Source organism: Python bivittatus, unplaced genomic scaffold (genome assembly GCF_059951505.1).
Source record: "Python bivittatus isolate LINGU-HERP-01145 unplaced genomic scaffold, Pbiv_v1 ctg000980_np1212, whole genome shotgun sequence".
NCBI lineage: Eukaryota > Metazoa > Chordata > Lepidosauria > Squamata > Pythonidae > Python > Python bivittatus.
Window position 1 is genome coordinate 41,055,549 of NW_028277125.1, and position 20,323 is coordinate 41,075,871.

The 20,323-nt window shown below is 39.9% G+C and overlaps 1 protein-coding gene across 4 annotated transcripts in view; it reads right to left on the reverse strand.

The window, feature by feature from the left end:
- Nucleotides 1–20,323, reverse strand: part of NGEF (neuronal guanine nucleotide exchange factor) — a 76,790-nt gene that overhangs the window by 26,322 nt on the left and 30,145 nt on the right. For 2 of the 4 annotated variants that reach the window (XM_088132572.1, XM_088132573.1), the window contains exons 4-6: nucleotides 13,354–13,608; nucleotides 12,567–12,709; nucleotides 5,822–6,096 (exon numbers count right to left, since the gene is read on the reverse strand). In XM_088132572.1, the coding sequence (XP_087988698.1) occupies nucleotides 5,822–6,096; nucleotides 12,567–12,709; nucleotides 13,354–13,608 (673 nt within the window). Of the gene's footprint in view, nucleotides 1–5,821; nucleotides 6,097–12,566; nucleotides 12,710–13,353; nucleotides 13,609–15,710; nucleotides 15,770–20,323 lie in introns of all 4 variants that reach the window. The other 2 variants (XM_088132575.1, XM_088132574.1) reach the window with 2 other exon arrangements.

Below are 20,323 nucleotides of genomic sequence, written 5' to 3' on the forward strand. Positions count from 1 at the left end.
GTCCATTTTTTTTAGCACCGCTGTAACTTTGAATGGTCGCTGAACAAATGGATGTAAGCCGAGGACTACTTGTATGGGGTGGGGTTTTTGATCCATTCAATCACCTCAAAGCAGATCTTTAAACCTACATTTGTTTGTTATATCAAAATCCCTCATAGCACTTTAAAAAAGATAAAATGGAGCTTTAATGAAAGAAAAGAATCTCACTTCATTTCTCACTTTCTATCTCTCACCTTCAGATTAAAAAGAATGAAAACTGAAAATATGTATTGCAAGAATGCGCCACTGATTCCAGCTTGACTGGAACCCACATCTATCAAATATATCTATATATTTGGAGATGAAGTAAAACAAGTCAGGCAGGAGCAGGAAACATAACAACAAGGATTAAAGCAGAGAGAAATGCTGAAACTTGCTATAGACGTGCAGGTTCCTATAAAGAGTCAGGGGCAGTCTGGATCATAGGGAAAATAATGGGATCTGAATCAGGGTAAGAGAGATAAAGTCCCCATCCTGGCTGTCCTGAATCACTTCCTGTTCAGATTCATAATTAAGAATAGCTAGGTACTTCTTTTTCTTAGAAGTTACCACCCAATGTGTACCTATACTGTATTACAAACTGCTGTTTGTACCTACATCTCTCGTGTAAAAAAAAAAAAAAAAAGACTGCTGTAATTGTTGAGACCACCCTATGCAAAGCAAACACAGGAGACCTGCAGATCTCTACCTATCATGCTTCTAAGCAAGGCCCAGGGCTCTTCCCATAATTCCCAGTCCAGCAAGTGTAGGAAAGATCCAGAAGAGATTTTAATTCCTTCTCTCCGATGCTGTCTGGGAAAGCTTCTACCACTACATTTTAGCTGCCACTGTAGTAAAACTCATTCTCAGGGTTAGTTTCTCATTGTTCCCAGAGCTCTGTGCTACACATAGTCCTGTGCTAATCATAGTCCTGTGCTCTGTGCTACACAGAGTCTTCTCGACCCATTACAGAATTGCCATAATTTCTCCTGTTTCTATTTGGTAGATTATTTAGAGCTACTATTTAAAGAGGATGGGGTTCTTCAAATCCTACCCGTGGTGACTTCATGGGCATATTCATGAGTTATCTTTGCAACAACACAGATATGGTTTCCCACTGCCTTTAAATGATAGACGCTTATTAGTATCACTGGCCTTGTTTAGTCACATCTTTTTTGACAAATGCTTAAGGCTGGAACAACATATTTTGTATAATGGGGAATACCAATGAAAACAACATTCTTGTATTTCCTCCACACTCTATAATATATTTGCAATTTGATAATAGTACAAAAAAAAAAATTCCCCTCTCACCCCTATGGGTGGTATGTATTTTCCTCAATCTCGGGTCCTCTCCCAGAGGCCTGGGAGTTTGAGGGTTCTGCGCAGTATCTTAGCTGTTCCTAGCACTGCGCTCTTCTGGACAGAGAGCCCTGATGTTGTTCCTGGGATCTGTTGGAGCCACTCTCCCAGCTTAGGAGTCACAGCCCCAAGTGCTCCTACAACTACTGGGACCACTTTGGCCTTTACTTTCTACATCCTCTCTAGTTCCTCCTTCAGGCCCCGGTACTCCTCCAGCTTCTCATACTCCTTCCTGATGTTGCTGTCACTTGGCACCACTACATCTATCATCACCACTGTCTTCTGGTGTGTGCGTGCGTGCGTATGTGTGTATTACTCTTTTTACAAGACTTGATGTTGATATACCCTTTTCTCTATCTACATTAGTTCAACTTAATTTCAAAATGCCATACTTTATTTTAACACTACTTGCAAACAGAAAGAAACTGCAGTAGGACATTATAAATGCATAAATAAGCATTAGGCACAAGCTATGTAAATTGAATTATATTTTAGCTCAGCCCTGGTTACAATCTGTAGGCATAAAAAAAGCAAACAAATTTAGCATACCAAGTACTGAAGCCCAAAGCCAGCACTGAACCGAAGGTTTCTCATTATTCCTATAACTCTTCAGCTATCTTTAAAAGTTATTAAATTAGCACAACTCTGAATTGTCATTGATTGACATGAAGTTGATTTGAAGATTATGGTTACAACTGACAATATGCCTGGCAGTAAGGTCCACTAAAATCAGACTTGTTGTTAGAAAGGTCACACTGATTTTATGGCTTATGGAAAGAAGGCTTTCTAGGATGAATTTTGTGGGCAGTGGGAGAGGAGAAGTACATGGTAAACAGTCCCACACATACATCTTTACACCTTATATATAAATCCACAAGAGAGAGGTATTTAATATGAAATGAAATTCTATTATAATATGTTATATATTTTTATAAAATATTTAATATTAAAATATTTTATTATTTTCTTCAGATTTTAACAGTACCATTTGGAGTGTTAATGCTTTTGGCTGGTGTGGGTCTTCCGGGCTGTGTGGCCGTGTTCTGGAAGTTTTGTTTCCTAAGGTTCCTGGCGAAACATTAAGAAACAAAACTTCCAGAACACGGCCACACAGCCCGGAAGACCCACACCAGCCATCATATTCCCGCCGTGAAAGCCTTCGACAATACATGTTAATGCTTTTCCTTAAGCTATCTTTTAAAATCAAATCCTTCCACTCGCAAAAGTTCCCTTATACAGATTCATATAAGATGAAAAAACAATTAATCAGTCCTTCCTTCTGTTTGCACTGCAGAACCCACAGAAGCCTACTCAACTGGACTCTTTCTTCTCCTTCCCCAAGGCTATTACTACCATCTGCCCTGTGGGAAACAATCCTGAAGAGAGAGGGAAGAAAAAGGACAACCACCACAAAAAAAGACATATTCCTTCCCTCCCACCACCACAGGGTCATTACCACCCACGCACTCTGTAGGAAGGATACTAGAACATTCTTAATTTTCAAATAATACATATTATATTTATTTATAATTGATCATTATGCTTGTACATTGCTTGGGGAGTAGTGCCAACCTGAAAGGCAGCATAATAATAATAGTAATCCATGCATGGATCATATTTTAACTCCATCCAACCACATGGATTCCTTTGGAGGAATGGCATAACCCTTGCACTCTTAGCCTTGCCCCACCCACTGCAGTATGGTTATAAGAATACAATTTTGACTGAAGTACTAGCAAAATCTACCAGTATTCAGCTGTCTCTGAGTAATGGTGATATAAAGCCCGTTTGCATTAATGATGCATCTTCACAGTGCTTGCTGGATGATGCTATTAATCACTAGTGTAGAAGTCCTCCAGATCAGCATTAACAGTGTAAATATTTCATTCAATGTTAACATTGATTATCTGCCATCAAACTGGTGTTGACTCTTAGCAATCACATAGATATTCTCCATGACAATATGTCCCTAACCTGGTATTCAGATCTTTTGTGTTAACATACTCCAGAAAAAAAATCTGCCTGCCTGCCTGCCAGCCAGCCAGCCAGCCAGCCAGCCAGCCAGCCGCTAGATCTGAAGTAAGATTAAGTTTACTCAGAAGGTTCATGAGGTCCTATTTTTCTGCTGCCTTTTATTTTTGAGTAAACACAAAATGAACATGACAAACAATATCTTCTCATTTTGCCTTCTGCCTCTAGAATTAAGAGAGATATAATTTAGACTGTTTAAAATAAAATGCTGGAAACCTTGGCTGAATTCACTGAAAGGGATTCCTACATGTTATTATAGCATGTCTGGTTTGGAGATTTCAGAATAAGCCTAGTCTTTCTTCAACTTTTCCTCCCTGGAGCATCTATGAGAAGAAATTCAGAAGCTTTCATTTTTTCAAAACAAACTGCTGTCCAAATCTATGCAAAGTGTAGTTACATTTAATTACTGTTAGCGAAAGCAAGCCAGCTTCATAAACTGTGATGGCTTCTTTTCATTAACACGAGTTAGTCAACTGTTAAGCCAACTGTTAAGCAGAAGTTCCCATTTCCTTCTCCTGGCTACACTGAAGGGGAGGAAGAGGGAAGGATGCATGCAAGCTTGCATGAGTGAGGGGAAGAACTGACTCCTTCAGATGCTCTACCTAATTTAGCATTGTGTCTGTAGGCTGGGCTCACATACTATACTGCCCTAACCCACGGTAAAAAATTCTTTTTGGGTGGAGAAGCATTCCCAAGGACACTCTGTAAAGGTAAGCAAGGCTGGGACAAACATTTCATTATAAATATAGTTAAATTAATATAGTAATGCTGCTCCCCATTTGTTTTAAATAGTTTTCTTCTCCTGTCACAATAAAAATTACATTTTAGTAGTACTTTTGGAGGAACTCTGTTTTGGGGGACCAGCTTTGGAATTTTACTTTGTGCATCCTTGCACTAAACCATGCTGTGTCTTGTTTCATTTTGGCATAGTATAACATATAAATCCAGCCACTAAAATTTGTTAACCATGCTGTCTGACTTAGAGTTATGTGTGAAGAAGCCCATTATGGCTTCTGCAACAAATTAAAGCTAAAGCAAATCATGACTTTCTGTGATGTATTGATCTGGTTTCTGTGTATTCTCAATCATAACATGATTTTAAAAATAGTGTAAGAGTGACCTAAATTCTATGTCCAGAAATAATGAACAATTTTTCAAAGCTGTTTTTACAGGATAGAAATGTGCTAAAAATATTAATTACAATGGCATGGATTCTCATGATGTGCAATTCTGAACTTAACAATCATATTCCAAGATTTTGCTACACCAAAGCTATGAATGATTCCACGCAAGAAAATAAAAAGATTGTGCTGAAACAGAACACTGATTCATACAATCCACTGTACAATAGTCAATGATTCTAAAATGTACTGTATCTAACTTCTAGAGACTGTTTTCTAACACTGGGATCCATAATTCCCCAAGTGCCTACCGGGATCAATAATTCATAAAGTGTTTACTAATCAATGTACTAAAAAAATGTGCTTTTAAAAATATTCCAGCAAGATGATCAGATTTCTCTTGTTTTCCTTGACTCTTCCCCATGTCTGAAAGACTCTTTCTTCTATACACTCAAGGAACTTTATTGTTTTCTTGCTGTGTGTGTGAATGTGTGTTTCTTGGCTCTGTTTTAACTCCCTGTTCCCTGTTGCTGCTGCTGAATGCTCTGCATCTAGTATTTTCTTATTTTAATTTAACTGTAAGTTACTTGAGCCAAAAGGTGGGATGAGACAGAAATTAATGAATAAATAAATACACTTAAACCCTAATGATGCTTTCTACCAATCTACTCAGGCTCTGATGTCTAATTTATAATTTTCTGGGTTTCCTAGAATTTCTTTGCAAAATAGGAGGTTAGGTTGTGTCCCATGAAAGAATGGACCAGCATTTTAGTAATAAGATATATATTTTAGTTAAAAGATTAACTAAATTTAAATGACTTCTACTGCTGGATTTGTCAATCCACCCAAAAAAGTCCTTTTTATTTACCATATTCATAAGCACTGGATTAAAACAACACACAACTAATGCAAACTAAATGCATTTAGGGTTTTTTTCCAGCCACTTTTACGTCAATTTACCTGTTTTTCTGCTTTTTGTCAGCAGATTTTTCTCTTGTAAACAACCTGAGCCTGGATTATAACTTCTGCACACTGATATTACTAATTCACTAGCAGCTCAGTCCTGCTAAAACAGCTAGAACCAAGACTGAGCAGGATCAGAATGTCCTTTAACTTTTTAGAAATAACAAGATGAAATTGGTTCAAAATTGCATAAAGCAGTATGTTTACTAAAACTAGTAAGTTACATATTTGTAACTGACATAACTGAATCAACCAATAGTTATTTTCATGAAAATGTCAACAGAACATTCCCCCTTTCTATCATCCTCCACTTAAGTTGATATTACCTCTTGAAGCTTGATTTCATCTGGCTGGAGAATATTCAGAACACCACTGCTTCTGACTTCTGGAAGATCTTGCCATAAATTGAACCTAGATGTGGAATTCCTGAGCAAGTTAATCTGGGGGACAGTCTTGTTTTCTAACACATTTGTAGTTTCAGTTTCTGTTGGTGATTCTTCAGTAGCTGAGCACTCTTCAGTATCTGTCTGGGAATCCTGCAGCCGCCTAGTTTCAATCTCATGACGCGTGGATTTATCCCGATATTCTTGATACAAGAGACCTAGAAAGTCACAAAATGCAGACTGTTACCAAATTAGCAAATGCAAAGGATCTGCAAGCTCTGGTAATAAAAGTCCAAGAGCATAGTGAAAAACCAAGATTAAATATAAAGAAAACCAAACTAATGACAACAGATACAACAACCAGGCGTAGAATTAACAATGAAAATATCAAAGTGGTAGACAGCTTCTGCCTTTTAGGATCAACCATCAACAGTAAAGAAACAAACACTCAAGAAATGCACCCCAGACAAGCACTTGATAGAATAGTCATGAAGGCCGTGGAAAGATATTCAGGTACCATGATGTGTCTATAACTATAAAGATCAGAATAGCATAGGCAATGGAATTTCCTGTGACACTTTATGGAAGCAGAAGTTGGATTTTGAAAACCGTCGATAGAAAGAGTATTGCTATTTTTGAATGTTGGTGTTGGAGAAGACTTCTCAGAATACTGTGGTAAGCAAAGAAAACAAACAAATGGATCATCAAGCAAATCAACCTAGAGTTCTCACTTGAGGCACAAATGATCAGGCTCAAATTATCCAACTTTGGACACATTAGCAAGGACCTAGCTCTCCAGAGAAGGGTCTAATGCTGGGAAAGGTGAAAGGGAAGAGAAGAAGACAACCAACAGCAAGGTGGATGGACTCAGTTACAGTAGTGATGGGTGCATTGTTGGAAAACTGAAGGACCAAGTTAGGGACAGAAAATCTATGTGGTCACTAAGAGTTGATGCCAATTTGATGGCACATAATCAGTCAATCAAATCTTACAAGTGAATTTTTGATACTACTAGCCCTGGGAAGAATAATCTAAGTCTCTAGGGCTGCCCTGAAATAATGGTTTTCTGGAGACATTCTGACAACTGCCCAAAATTAGTGGCATGGTTTCTGCTTTATTGAGGTGGAAGCCTCATAAAATATACTGTAAGTCCTAAAAAATGTGTAACACAATTTTTAAAAATAAGAAAGGCCCCTCAAATCTAAATGAGGGGGGAAAAATCAGTTTTTTATACTTAAATTTGAACAGCTATATTTTCAGCAAATAGGAAAATGTCCCAGAAAACTAAATCCACGGGCATGATCTCATAACAAGATTGAGGACCAATAGCATGATCATTCTAAGCATTAAACAAGTGAGTCTGAGAGCTGTGCTGCCAATCATCTGCAATATGACTGATTGGATGGGGAAACTGAATAAAAGTGGAAAATAGCAAAGGAATTAAGAATCTATCAGGAGACGTATTCTATCAGAAGCCAATCAGCAGAAGACTTGGAAGAAAGAGGACCCACTAAAGCAAAAAAAAAAAAAGTAGTTTTTAAAGGAAAAGTTACCACCTGTATTAGGAGACTCAGGGTGCTCCTTCACTGAGGAGTTCCAAGAGATGAAACAGCAGAAGAATTCTTAGAGTGCCACTGGCAAGAGACAAGAGTACATCCAACCCAATTTTGAGAAAATGATGACTTGAATATATTCAGTGCTTGGGCAGGCCTAAAGATGTGGCAGAATCTACAATTTGCAAGGTCATCTGAGATGAGTTTGAGCCTGAAGGTACTGAGAAAGTGGACAGGGTTCTCCATTATAATAGCTTCCCCACATAGCAGGGATCTGTGCCCTTTCTTCATTGGTGAAAGCAGCCAGGGAAGTAACCGTTTGAATGGGGAGAAACCATCTCCGATTCAATCCTACCAAGCCCTAGTGGAATGCCCAGATTTGGCAATATTCCAACTTTGACCTTGGATGAGGTGGCACTTCCCCATTCAAGGGTGGTGTGCAATTTTCAGGTCTTTCTGGACTCACAGTTCCTGCCTGATGAGCAGGTTGTAGCTGTGGCCAGGACCTTCATCTGGTGCACCAAATGCACCCTTTCCTAGTTTGGGGGGCCTTTCAAACAGTCACTCATGCCCTAGTCATAATGAAGCTTGATTACTGCAATACACTCTACATGGGGCTGCCCTTGAAGACCACCTGGAAGCTTCAGGTGGTCCAGAAAGCAGGAGTGTGGGCTGTGATAGGCATGCCTTGGTATGCCCATGTGATACCTCTGCCCTGGTTGCCAGTTTGCTTCCAGGTGCAATTCAAGGTGCTGGTCGCTACAATAAAGCTCTACATAGATGTCTGTTTCCCATAGTATCTGCCCGGGCTGTTCGATCTCACAGGACTGGTATGCTCTGGGTTCCATCAATTAAACAATGACATCTATTGGGACCCCAGAAGTGCATCTTCTTTGCCCTCTGGAATGAGGTTCCTCCTGAGTTTCGAATGACCCCCACTCTTCTGGTATTTTGAAGGGCCCTGAAGACGTGGCTCTTCGCCCAGGCCTTTGGTGAGGTCGATTGGTGCCCCTTCTCTTCTTTTTCCTTGTTCCCATCCTGGTTTGTTTGCCATCTCTTTTCCTTTGTTTTGTGTTGCTTTTATGTTTTTTAAATTGTTCTTTGTTTTTAAATGTTTTTAACAATTTGTAAACCACCCAGAGTCACTAGCAGTCAAGTGACATATAAATGTAATAAATTATTATGGTTGGTTGTGCAGCCAGCCAGATGTTCAGACTGGATTTGGCATTTTTATCCACCTATCAAGTCTCTTCCAAGGACCTGGGATAGGTAGATGTTGTTTGATGGTGTTAAAGCTTTCGTCACAGGATATAAGCTGTTCCAAGTAAAGCTACCTTTTGCAATTGACTGATGGTGATTTTGTCAATACCAATGGTGTTCACGTGGTGCTCCAGATGTTTTGGGATTGCACCTAGGGCATCTATAACTATTGGTACTATCTCTGCTTTCTTTAGTCATTCTACTTCTATTTGCAGGTCTTTATATTTTGTGATTTTCTCGTTCTTTCTCTTCTCTTCTACTGTCTCCAGGTACTGCAATGTCCACGATCCAGACTTCTTCTTCTTCTTCTTCTTCTTCTTCTTCTTCTTCTTCTTATTATTATTATTATTATTACTATTATTATTAACAGGGAGCTGAGTCAGGGCAGTGTTGAATCCCTCCTTGGGTGAGGGTCCCTGCCTTGAAGGAGAAGATGGTGTGCCCCATCTTCAAGAAACCATTGCTTAGCCTGGCAAGTTTGGTAATTTCTGGCTGGTCTCCAACCTTCTATTTTTGGGAAAGATTGCTAAAGGGGTGAAGGGTCTGGAGATGCAGAAAGCCCTGCAGGAAACAGAGCTGAGGTTCTCTCCAGATATCTGGAGGGTGCTAGGCTTGGGATTAGACAAACAGATTAAGGCTCAATCCCAGCAAGATGGAATGACTTCTGGTGCAGAAGCCTTCCAATGTCAGAGACATTCCATTCCAAATTTGGTATTGGAAGAGCTATGTTTCTCTGTGGAGAGCTAGTTTGTAATCTGGGCTTCCTCCTGAGTTTGCAGATCCTCCTCAAAAAGAGCTACAATTTTACTTCTTGGTGGAAAGTCATTCGTGAGGAAAGTCATATGAGGACAGCTTGTTCCATCAGAAGGGCACCACCAGTAAGAAGGGCTCTGCTACTGTAGAGTCCCTATAGATGGAAGTCTCCAGCAGGATCTCTTCCCAATTCTTACTGGATAGGCAGATTCACTTTGGAGTAGGGAGAAGAATTTGATTTGGATTGCTCCATGGGGCATGAGGCTGATTACATTATACTGATTTTCTTTGTTAGTTATGTTTTAACCCTATTACTGTATTTATGTCAGCAAGCAGCTTGGAACTGGCTGTGAGTAGAGCAGCATATAAGCTTAGCAAACATCCTAGGGCTACCAGATCAAGGCAGCAAAGATCCAGATGACCCCTACGTGTCTGCAAACGTTAATGTTTTCTGTATTTCTTTCCTGCCATCTGGTGGTTTTCCAGATTGTTGCAGACCACATCCTATAGCCCTAAAACTCTTGTATGACTCCAGTCTTTATGCTGAACCGGGTTTCACTTCATGCTAATATACAGTTTAACCATGCGTCATTGAATAAAACACGGTTGGGTTTGCACAAAACACACAGAGAAAAAGGAATAAAAAGTAAATTATAGCTTAGAATGTTATATGAACCCCACCTCAGGATGTGTGTGAATGAAAGACAGGGGATAAAAACCAGAGAGAAGCTTAAAAGGATAAAATTTGATTTGGGGAATGGAATTTGGTGGACCATTTCTTAGAAATTATTTCAAATTAGGATTCAAATATTTCCAAACAGTCCTCCTCTCTCTTACATACAAAAGATTTGTAACTTTAACTAAGCAATATACACCAACATCCAAAACTACTTCCTTACTTCTGTTTTGTTTCCAATAAAGTTACATTTTTATTCTTTTTAATTACATCTCTAATTGTACCATTCTTACTCTTACATAAAAGAAAATTTATTTTCCTGGCACTGGATATGACTAGGGATGAGACTTCCTCTCTCCATAAAGTGGTATAATTGAATTATTTAAACAATATAATAGGAAGATGGTGAAACTTAGCAGCAGTATTTTGTTCCCATCTATCAAACTGATGTGGAATCTGATCTAGCACTTCACAAACACACTGAGGGAGGAAAATTACATGATGAAAACTCTTTAAGATCTCACAGCTCCAAAAGGTATGAAGTAATTCATTAATATTATTTACTCTTCTGCTCATCAAAGCAAAATGCCAAATAAAAGTACAACGAAACCACTACATTAAAAAAAGCCAAAATGAAACATTATTATTTAAATAAGCCAAAACTATATAAAAATCCATCACTGGTAATCAATGCAGTTTTTATTGCGTGTTTAATACCTTCAAAAATTAAGCTACAAGAATGTAGGATCAGTCTTGCACGTGTAATGGAATGCTGCAGAAATAGCAGAATCCCTTCACAATTAACATCAAAGACCACTGTAAACACTAAATACACAAGTAAAACATTCATCATCATCATCATCATCATCATCTCTATTCATTCTTTAGAAATTGCAGAAGTATGGTGTTGAGCTTTTACTGGCCTGCTTTTTAAGAGAATGAAATCTTGCAGTATGTATCACTGAAAATCTGAATATGTGTCCCCCACAATTCTAGACTAATAAATGCTGTTTCAAACAAATCAAAATGTCAATTACAAGTGTCTAAAAGGATTCATTCTAAAGTAATTCCAATTTGTGCTAGGTTCTTATGATGTCCCCTCCATTTTAAAGTTTAGCAATATTTAAATAATTTTCTTTTTCAGCTTTATAAAGTGTTGAATTGACATTGTATATTTAAATATAGATTTTAATAAATTTATATTTTATCTGAAGTCCTTAAAAATTAATTCAGAAGCTGCTTGTAGAGGTCATTAGTACATAGCACTAATATTGTACATACAACTGAACTATATTTAGTCCATAATCTTAGAAACATGCATAGTTTGTCATGGAAAAGAGGCTATAAGAAATGGTTTTCTTGCAAACTGTAAGTATACGCAGCGATTGCTTTGTTTTTGGAACACTAGTCAAAGTGAGATTAAAATAGCAGTAGGAGAAATTGTATCTTGGAAACCATGCTAGCTTCCCACACATAACTGAAAAAGAGAAATTGCTTTTAGACTTCTCATGATATGGAATGATACTTACATAATTTCCCTTTAACTACATTTTTTTACGTATTTTCAATACTTGTTGAAAATTGACTTAATAATCAAGATTTTGCTTAGCATTAATGTGGGTACTGAATACTGAAAAAGGGAAGTTAGGATAACTATTTTATACTTGAGGGTGAAGTTAGATATGAATGAACTTAATATGATAATACTTTTGATATAAAAGAAGCCTATATTTAAACTGTTTTTAAATTATTACCAATGTGTTTTTGGTGTGTATTACTAATACAAATTAATTATCTTCAGCCATTAAAATGGTATTTAAATTGTACTATTTAGTTTTGTTAAAAGTGATAAATGTGTAGCCAGCCTAACCTCTTCTATCTTATGTTTGTTATAGTACAGTAACGAATTCAGACCAATTATGTCTTAGGTGTTAATATTCATACTAGAACATTCAAAATCAGCTTTGTTTTTTTAAAAAGCAGCTTTGGCTAGAGAACTACCTGAGGGAGAGGCTTATCTCCTTCCCTGCTTATTGTCCTGCTCCAAAACTATCATTCAGAATCTGCTTCCCCTCATCCCTGTCCAATAGAAGTTCTAATTTTTATCTGCACACATTTGAGGCAGCAGCACAGGGTTGCTTCTGAGAAAGAAAATGTGTGTGTGGGGGGGGAGCTGGAGGAGGTCAAAAAAGGCAAGATGGCAGCCACAACCATACAATCGTGGCCCCACCTCTTTTTTTGCTGTGTCCAGCAACCTGGCTTTTTTGAGCCCTTCCCTGTGGACCAAATGTTACCTGTCCCTCCTGCAGCTGCTTCACCATTCTTAGTGATCCTTCTCCTTAAACTGCTTTTCTCAAACAAAACAGGGCATCCGGGCCTCTAAATATGTCTACCCACTCGAATGCAGCTTGCAGTCCTCAGGATTACAATGGGAGGGTCCCCTTACCTATTTGCTCGATGAAGTTCTTCCAAGAGTCTGCCGTCATGGGGTGAATCATCTGCAGAGCTTCGGGGAAAGCAGCTGGGCAGTCAGCCTGCTCAGGGGTCTCTTCCGGAAAAGAAGTTGGTCCCGCCATGGTAGGGGACTCACTTTGGTAGACAGAGAGGGAGAGAGGGAAACAACACCGCGGGAGCGTCAGTACCTCTTTGGAACCGTTCCCGGCCTGTGCCCGGAATCCCCGCTTTCCGAAGGCAGGGACTAGCCGGGCGGTAAGTGCTTACGGAATTAGGGCAAAACAGAGTGAGTTAATCGGGCTTCAGCCGTCACCCCTCGCTGCCCTTTCGTGAGTCTACCTGTTAAGAGGCACAGCCCTCTCCTCAACTAGGAGAAGTCCTTCGTTCTGGTCCCCAGGGCAGGTAGAGGACTCGCGTATTCCTTCGCGGGCAAACGAGAAGGGGGGAGGGTGACCAAGCGGGGGCGAGGCGCCATCGACGGCGGAGTTAACTCTTGCAAGCCCTTTAGGGGCTTAGGGAGAGAACCAGGCGTCGGAGAGAGCCTGAGGAGACCTGCCGTCAGCCAGCTGGATCGGGGCGGCCGAGCCTCCACTTTCCCTGCGGAGTCAGTCGGGCCCGAAATCAAACTGAAGTTCTGGCGCTCAGCGTCCTTCTACCTGGAAAGGCGCAGCAGCCGGAGTTCGCGCTCCGGAGGGAAGAAGCGAGCGGCGTCGAGGCTGGGGCGGAAGGGGCGCCCCCGCGGAGGACGCGCCAACTCATCCCACTTTTCTGTCCCTCACCTGCCAGCTGGGCGGGCTCCGGCCACGCTCTCGGCAGATCCTTCGTGGTCCAGGGCGCAGGCGGCGCTGAGCGCCGCAGCCAGAAGCTCCATGCGAGGCGGCGAGGAGGACGGCGGCAGCAGGAGCAATTCCGGCAGCGGGCGGCTGCGGCTGCTGCTGCTGCTGCTGCTACTGCTGCGGAGCGATTCCGCCGCAGACGCGGGACCGGGGAAGTCCGGGCGGTTGCCACGGTAACCGGGGTAGGAAGGGAGCAGCCTGCGCAGAAGGGAAAAAGAAGGGAGGCGGAGGAAGAGAGCGCGCGAAAGATCGGTGGCGGGGCAGAGAGGCAGCCGCCGCCCCCTCACACTTTTCCTTGTCTTGGACTTGTCCAGGTCCCGGGCACCCACTTCTTTCGCTGAAGTGGAAGCTGAAGCCCTTTCCCTGAATAGCTGCCTTCCTAAACAATCGGGAGAGGTCCAAAGGTCTCCTCGGAGGTCGCCCGCCTTGCCTGCCTGACTTGATGTTTAGTTTCAATAAAATAAAAATATGAGAAGCAAACTGCCAGCATTATGGTATTTTCATTTCCCAGAATGAATCTATCTGAGCTGCTTTCGAAGTAGACTACATTTGTCTTCAAAGAATGAGCCATAATGATAATGGGTCTCTGACCATTGTTGACACTACCATGGTGGGAAAACATAGATCCAAAAATAGGTGGTCTATTTTACATGAAATTCACCTGAAAGCACCATCAAAACACAGAGTCAAATTCATTGGCACAGAAAGAACCATAAGAATCACAGATCTGATTATTTCTGGAGCTGTCGTGGGACAAAAGGCAAATCCAAGGCATGGATTCTAATAGATTCCCACCGTGTTTCATGTGATTCACTTCAAGCTATTGTCAAACTACAGATAACATCTGTCTACGCAAAGAGTTCTAACAGCCACAGATATGACCATTTGGGGCATGGTTATCCTGATGCAAAACTAGCACAAAACCCAGATCTGATGCACGGATCCTCACAATTTTACAGGACTGGAATCCACTGAAACCACTGCAAACCATAGTCTGTGTCCCCATTTGCACCTAGCCAAAGCACAATCATGCAGTGGTAACACTTACTTTTCAGTTTGTCCCATGACATCATCATCTTAATCCAGCCCATAAGTAAAAGAAAGTTTAAGTCATCTATAGTTGTACCTTCTTAGTTTCCCCTTTCCTTTCATTCTTCGAATTTTCCCCTACTCCAACACCACCCTAGGGTACCCTCAAGGTGAATAAAATCTGTTAGGCTTTGTGACTAGGACCAGAGCCAAAAGAGACAGGAGGTCAAAATAGGAATTGGCAAGAAGGACAGCCAGTGTCAAGCCTTTATAGTTTTCTGTCAATGTAGGGATGGGCAGAGAGTGGGGAAAGACCCACAGATCATATCAGTCTGCTAGGAATGAATCCTTAGAGCCACAAATCCAACTCTACCTCTCTACCATTTCCTGAGCCCAATGAGTTGATGAAAAGCCCATATGGAGCAGACTAGCCTAACTATATCCTAGAATTATGCAGTCTGAAATGACCTCAGAGATCATGTAGTCCAGCCTCCTGCTTGGTGCAGAATTCACTACAGAATTTTGGCTATCCAGCCTCTCTTTGAAAATGTCCACTGGAGGGGAACATGCTACTAAGCACTTCATGAGGCAACCTATTCCATTGGCTGAAAGCTTTTACTATCAGGAAATTCCTAACTCGAATCTATTTCACTGTGGTTTCAAACATCGGTTCTGCCCTTCAGGGTGACAGAGAACAAGTCCTCTGTCTGCTGTATTCAAAACCCCTTTTTACAGCTAAAGATTGCAATTATATCTTCTCTTCTGTAGACTAAATGTACCCAGTTCCTTTAACCACTCCTCCTAGGACTTGATTTCCAGCCCCCTCACCATCTTGGTAGACATCCTCTGAAGTTGCTCCATGTCTGTTATAGACTGCAGTGCCCAGAACTGGACACAGAACTCAAAGCAGGACCTGGGCAAGGCAGAGTAGTACATCCTAAAATAGCTTTTGCCATATCCTGTGAAGGATAAGAGAGCTTACAAAATAAAAGTTGCATAGTCCAACCCATCTTCCTGATATTGTTCACCCTCCCTTTAAAATGTGTAGAAATTGTAGGATAATGGTGGAAGGTACACACTACACTTCTATAAGTCCAGAAGTTTTCTTTCCCTGCTGGAAAACTGACTAGAAGAGGAAAAGCCTGGAGTCTGCTGGGAAGACCCAGTTCATAAAATGAGTAAGAATGAGAAGTCCTAGGTGAAATTGACTGGTAAATGGGAATTCATAGGAGAAGTTAACTGGAATTGACAAAGTAATTTGTTCTAGCTACCTGGAAAGAGGGGAAGCCAAGCCTCTCAGCCTGCCAAGGAGTTTGCAGCAGAAATGCACCTATGAACAAGCATAATTAATTTTAAAATATTGTTTCTATGCAGATCTACGTGGCTGCAGACAAATGACATTGTAAAAAAAGAAGGGAACACAGCACTATTTGAAGCCTATTCCTGCACTGCTGTGCACTGCTTCAGAGAAAGAAAGAGGGAAAAGAGATGTGTCATCTTCTCTTTCTCCCACGTTTACACAATGGCTGGGTTTATACAATATGTTTAGCTTGTTAACTTTTAACCTTAGTTGTTTGTGGCTCACCATTTTGTGCAACCAAACCGATTCAGTTAGCTTATGATTCAATGTATTGTGCAAATCCAGAAAATAGATGATTTCCATAGCCAAATTAAATATGTTGTGCAAAACTAGCTTTGTACCTTGTGCTCACATTTCAAACATGGCAAATACTGCACTGCATTCAGTATCGAGTGTTTCCTGGGTAGCAGTTTGGTTTATAAAATACAGTCAGTGCCTGAAACACAAAAGGGGGTTCAGTGCCAATCTTGCAGAAGTGTCTGATGGCAACTTTTATGGGGATGAATAGCAAATAAGCTGAAACTTAATGAGTTCTGTTGAGCAGGGACTATGTGATCTGGACAATGGCATGTATCTGTCTTTGGATGAGTTTACCATCCACTAAAAGACCAAATATGCATGAGAAATATGCATATTCATCTCTTCATCTATGCCCTTGTTTAAATACTTATTATGTTTTTATGCTGCCCAATAGCAGGAATTCTTTATTGCATAGCTTCATTATTCTATTATTCCAAAGGTAATTTTAACAATTATTTTTAAAATTTCTGCAGTGCAGAGGAGAATTATCCAGTATCTCCTGGTGATTTTTTATCCAATGCTAACTAGTTTTTATCCTGTTTAATTTTTCAAGATCACCCAGTTGTGCTAGATACTGCCAGTTAGCTGAAAGCAAACTAGGCTGCACATTCCATTAATTTCCATTCCATACCATCTCTAATCAATCTCAAAATATTTTATCAGAGAACCCAATCTAATTAATTTCATAATCAGTTTCACCATGCTGTTAGAATTTTCCCCACATATACTTTCTTCCAACTGTATCCTACAAGTATCATCATTTTGCAACACACTGAATTTGGCAGTACACAAAAATTAAACAAACTGCACAGGAGACCTTTAGTAAATGGAATGAAAGAGAAAATGAATTTAGAGGGAAAACAGCAAAACAAATTGGAGCATATGTCAATATTCATCCTGGTTTAGGATTTTGGCCATCTTACGGAACAGATCATTACAGTGTGTTGTACATATGTTAGTGGTACCTCATCCATTACCAGATGACCTTGCCTGCAGATATTTTACAATAGGCAGGGACAAAATTGAAGCTTCAAGGAATGATCCATAAAGTAATGGCCAGGAAGTTGAGAAGACATCCCTCATTAGTAACACTATCCTCTGAATCCTTCCTCTAAATTGAATTGGAACCCATTGTCTCACTGTGCCCCATGTTCCAATCTATAGAGATGCTCCAGAAGGATGTAATGACTGAGGATGAAACAATCCCTGAGAGGCTTTTAACATTCACAATCTGCCTACTTACCCCTAAAATTGCCTGTGACTACTGAGATGTCACTCATAATCACTCAAATTTCTCAGAATAATGCACTGTTCTATCATTAGATTATTGTATAAAAAAACAGATCTAAAGAGGCATATAGACAACTTTGAAAGCAACTTATGGTAGCCTAAAGTCTTTTCATGCAGTCAGGAGGACAGCTGTAGGGTTAGGGTTGTAATGGGTATTCTTATAAACAAATCTAGGTTTATATCTAATTTGAAATTATTTCTCATATACTTTGCCATTTACTGCCAGACCATTAACCCATTTCTGTGTTTTCTGCTTTTTATTGGCAGAGATTCTCCATAGTCTCAACTCATTTCCTTTTATGTTTCTCAGAGGTATCTAGATGGTGGATTAGATGTTTGTTAGGTCTGATCCAGCAATGCAATTATGATATTCATCTGCTGTCCAGCTTGAATTGTTTTGTAAGCTACAATATAGGAGGAGAGCTATTTTCTTTCTTTTTTTTTTAAATTTTAGCACATCATGGGCATTTATTCTTATAAAATGAAAATTAAGAATTGAATTCACTCTTTTGCATCAATGCGGAGACATCCAGGTTTAAACTACATAAAGACACTTCCATCACTGGGATTTTAGAACTCTAGTAATTACTGCCATCTTCTTTTTGACACAATCTGCCTCCAGAGATTCACTAGTTCTGTAGAGATAATCTCCCTGGAAAAGAGTGGTTTACAGGTACATTAATATTTCAAATCCTTCTGGAATTGGATTTAGGTAATAAAGCAGTGTTTCTTAACTTTAACAACTTTAAGATATGCGGACTTGAACTCCCAGAATTCTCCAGCCAGCCATGCTGGCTGGAGAATTCTGGGAGTTGAAGTCCACATATCTTAAAGTTGCTAAGGTTAAGAAACATTGTAATAGAGAGATGCAAACGAGATCTCTCTCCATCCATACAACCTTTAAAGAACATAGCAGGGGGATTGTAGGATTATACAGCTAACCCTTTCCTGATGCTGATGTGTGTCATGGCTGCACATCTATCATTGTGGCAAAACCATATTATAACACCTGTTCCTTCAGGCAACACATATGCTGATATATGCACACAAAGACCCTTATTTGAGAGGGGATTCTGATTTGGCCAAGTTCTTCCTCCACATGTGGAATTCTTGACATATATTAATCTTCATAGACAAACAGTCCCATCATGCTGTCTAAACATATCAGAATAATTTCCACCAGAGTTTATGATTATGTGTGACTATTGCATTTGTAAGATTTGGCATTGAGGTAGATTCTATTGCCTCCCCCCATGTTTCTTCAGAAAGTTGGGAGACAGGGTGAACCTCTTTAATATCCATTTTGCTTCAGATATATTTTTCAAGCATCAGTTGCTTCTGAGGCTTTATTTTTCAAACAGATGCTTATAAAGCTTCTTCCATGACTATTTAAATTAGGTTGGAGGGTTTCAAATATGTTCCATGTTAAAATTATTCTGTTACACTTCATTTAGCATAAACCTGGGTCAAACAGGTGCAGTATAACATAGAGTTGGGACCATTTTATACATGCATTTGAGATAGAACATATGATGTGAGAAGACAATTTTATTCTCAAAAAATTCTGACAATACATAAAAGGATTTGAGAGAGAAGGGCCAGATGACATCATGAATTTGGCATTTGGTTAATTAATATTGTAGTTATTATTTCTTACAGATAAAAAAAATAGCATGTCTATTTGAAAAAAAAAATGAAATTGCAAAATATAACTTCTGAATATGGTTGTATGTTTTACAACTTAAGTAAGCTTGTTTGTTTGTTTTACATATACACTAATTCATTTGGGGATAGGGATGAAGGATTATCAATGGACAGCTTCTTCAGCTGGATAATAATTGTTCTCATGGAAGACTTGACATTTTAGTCAGACCTGTTAGTCAGGCTATAATAGAGGTCTAGCTCTAAATCCATGTCCAGAAGTTGCCTATCTAAAACGTAGTGGTCATGGAAGTGAGGTTGGAGGAAGAGATCAATAATGAGTGCACTCCATCTTCAACCACTGTTGCATGGAGATGGCAGTACTACCAGTGAATCCAGTTCTGTCCTTGTAGTTGGTAACACCCACAAGTAGCCCATGGAGGGCCACAAAGCTGGAGAAGAGTAGGCAAAATGAATTCCACCAAACAAAGCAATAAAAATGGCAAGAAGTACAGCTATGCAAATCTCCTTGTTAGCAGAAGCAGTGGAAAAGTTGTAATTCACTTGGTGGTGACAGAATGAGCAACACACAGCTGGCAGCATGCTCTGCTCTCTTTCCTGGTTTAAATCCATCTTGTACTAGTCCTCTCAAGAGCTAGTTCTGTTTTTTAAACACAGGTCTAGCAGAAACCTGTGTTTAAAAATAGATCAAGCACTCAACACATCCACAGGATTGAGAGCTTTCATCAAAATCATCATGCTGTTGTCACAAGCATCATGCTGTTGTCACAAGCTCCACCCCTTTCTTACATGATGTCATGATGTATGTACAAAATGAGCAGGATGTGCATTGTGCTGTCAAAACACAGAATGTTGTCATTCCCCACCCCCTTGCTCCTAGACAGAGACCCCTATTTAGCACTTAAAAAAAAAAATCTAAACCAGCATGTACATGAAGCCCATTTAAGATCTGACAAGGGGTTTGGAAAATGGCAGTCAGGAATCATGCATGCAGATGCCTCTGTGGAAGCCAGCATCTTCAGGCAATGTCCCAAGGACCTGGCATAAATAAACCATTAATAGGGCATATTTATGTTGCAGTTAAGGGAACATGAGGACAAGCCCTAAATCTCCATTTATTAGTCATCAGCCCAATCCATTACTCTGCTTAGGCACTAGTTGAGAAGACTGTCGGCCTCATCTGTATTCGTGAAAAGGAATGGGTGTCGCCCTCCTATTAGCAAGTGCATGGAACCTAAAGTCTGTTATAATCTACCTGATATACTGAGAATT